Source organism: Rhagoletis pomonella, unplaced genomic scaffold (genome assembly GCF_013731165.1).
Source record: "Rhagoletis pomonella isolate Grant_MI unplaced genomic scaffold, Rhpom_1.0 Rhpom_scaffold_01250, whole genome shotgun sequence".
Classification (NCBI taxonomy): domain Eukaryota; kingdom Metazoa; phylum Arthropoda; class Insecta; order Diptera; family Tephritidae; genus Rhagoletis; species Rhagoletis pomonella.
Window position 1 is genome coordinate 29,218 of NW_023459804.1, and position 2,288 is coordinate 31,505.

At 37.3% G+C, this 2,288-nt stretch overlaps 1 protein-coding gene across 1 annotated transcript in view; it reads left to right on the forward strand.

The window, feature by feature from the left end:
- Positions 1–808: 808 nt before the first annotated feature.
- LOC118752132 overlaps positions 809–2,288 on the forward strand; it is a 12,071-nt gene continuing 10,591 nt past the window's right edge. Inside the window, exons 1-2 of the mRNA XM_036486979.1 lie at positions 809–924; positions 984–1,099. Coding sequence (XP_036342872.1) covers positions 832–924; positions 984–1,099 — 209 coding nt within the window. The 5' untranslated portion in view covers positions 809–831. The remainder of the gene's footprint in view (positions 925–983; positions 1,100–2,288) is intronic.

The following is a 2,288-nucleotide window of genomic DNA, read 5'->3' on the forward strand; positions in this document are numbered from 1 at the left end:
AGCTTTTTGCCCAGGACTACGCCAAGATATCTTGCGGACTCCACTAGCTTCAGAATCCTATTGTTTATGGCAGGGAGCTGAAGTGGGGGGATTTTCTGCTTCCTGGTAAAGAGTACCAGGTACGTTTTGTCTGGGTTAACACCCAGACCTTTCTCCTTGGTCCATCTTTCGATTAACATTAGTCTGCCCTGCATAATGTCACACAGAGTTTGCGGAAATTTTCCACTCACTACCACCGCAAGGTTGTCAGCATACGCGATGACCTTGGAGCCTCCCCCCCCCCACCTTCCAGAGTCTGCAATAACTCATTAATCGCCATGACCCATAAAAGGGGGGAGAGGACCCCACCCTTTTAATATTCTTATTTTTCGTCTGAAAATTATTGCAAATATCAATTTTGAGAGAATAAGCTTCAGTAGTTAATAAAATATCGCAGTTTTTGTATTTCTGAAGACTACCGTTACATGGGAGGTAGACGTGGTATTGTCCGATTTTGCGTCCTATGCTGAAAAGAAGTACACATACCAAGTTTCCTAAGATATCTCAATTTTTACTCGAGTTATCGTGTACACAGATGGACGGACGGGTGGAACGACAGTCAGTGCTTAATCGATTTAATTTTTCATTCTGATCATTTATGTATACATTTGTCTACATATATCTATCTCGATTCGTTTTGCCTGTTACAAACAACCGTTATGTGAACAAAGTTATAATACCGTTGTATACAAGAGCGCTCGGGTATATATATTCTTTTGAACCGCATATGTATGTGTATTTTTTATTTCTTTTTATCTTTCAGCCAGTCCAAGTGTTAACAATGTATCTATTATGTCAGACTACACGCTGATAAATGGCAATCAAGTCTTCTTGATCTCCGAGGTTTTATTTGTGTCTGAAGCAGTGGTTTCCAAACTACATCAGGTACTACTAATACTCGTCGTTTTGTACTTCATTACTCACATTTCTTCCATTTAATACAGATGCATAAGGATAAAGAAACGCCGCCGCTTCTAGCTTTTCCTTGGTTTGGAGCTCAATTTTTGTCCCACTCATTTTTGGCATTAGAACGCGATCCAAGATTTTCGCAAATAACAAGGTAAAATCTATTATATATAATTCTCGTGACACGTTGTTGCCCACGATGAACTCCCAAACTGACTATCCGATTTACTTGACATTGGTCATACTATGTGATACTTTTTTCCGGGAAGTGGACCAGGACCAATCTATTCAAAAAAGTGTTATTTATGGTGCGATTTACTTGAAATTTGGTACGTAGGTAGCTTTTTGCTTAAGTTAACATATAGGATACATTTTTTCCAGGAAGTGGACCAGGGACCGATCTATTCGAAAAAATCGTATATATGGTTCGATTTGCTTGAAATTTGTAACGTGGGTAGCTTTTTGCCAGGGTTAACATGCAGAATACTTTTTTCCGGGAAGTGGACCAGGGACCGATCTATTCGAAACTATTTTATTTATGGTTCGATGAGCTTGAAATTGAGTACGTAGGTAGCTTTTTGCGTAGACTAACACATAGAATACTTTTTTTCAGGAAGTGGACCAGGGACCGATCTATTCGAAAAAATCGTATTTACGGTTCGATTTGCTTGAAATTGTGTACGTAGGTAGCTTTTTGCCAAGGTTAACATGCAGAATACTTTTTTCCCGGGAAGTGGACCAGTGACCGATCTATTCGAAAAAAATCGTATTTATGATTCGATTTGCTACAAATTTGGTACGTAGGTAGCTTATTGCCTATATTAACATATAGAATACCTTTTTCCGGTAATTTCAGTTTTTTTATTTTGCACTACTTGGGGTGTGTATCAAAGCATGTATAATTCTTCGCGTCGCAGCTTGGCTTTTATTTCATCATTATCATAATTGCGTGTACATTATTATTCATCTGTAGGGCATATATAGTGGAATAAAGTTTTAAAAACTTATGATGGTCCTATCGCAAGTTGTAACATATAACGAGCTGATCGCGAGGTTTGGTTGAAATTTCTTTTTCTTATTAGGTGATAATCGTCGTCTGCTTTAAAGTAATTATATACAGTATCGGTAATATCTATAGCACGCCATTCAAAGTGATATTAAAATACAGTTCTATCTCTAACAAAACCCATATAAACCCAAGTATAACAATTTAAAGAAAACTACAAAAAAGTGCAACAAATTTTCACCTAAATTTCAAACTTTTTTCTCGGAAGTGTTAGAAATTTTTTGAATACAGAGTTTTATAGCCCAATCAATTTTAGTCTGATAATGGGCCGTATGAA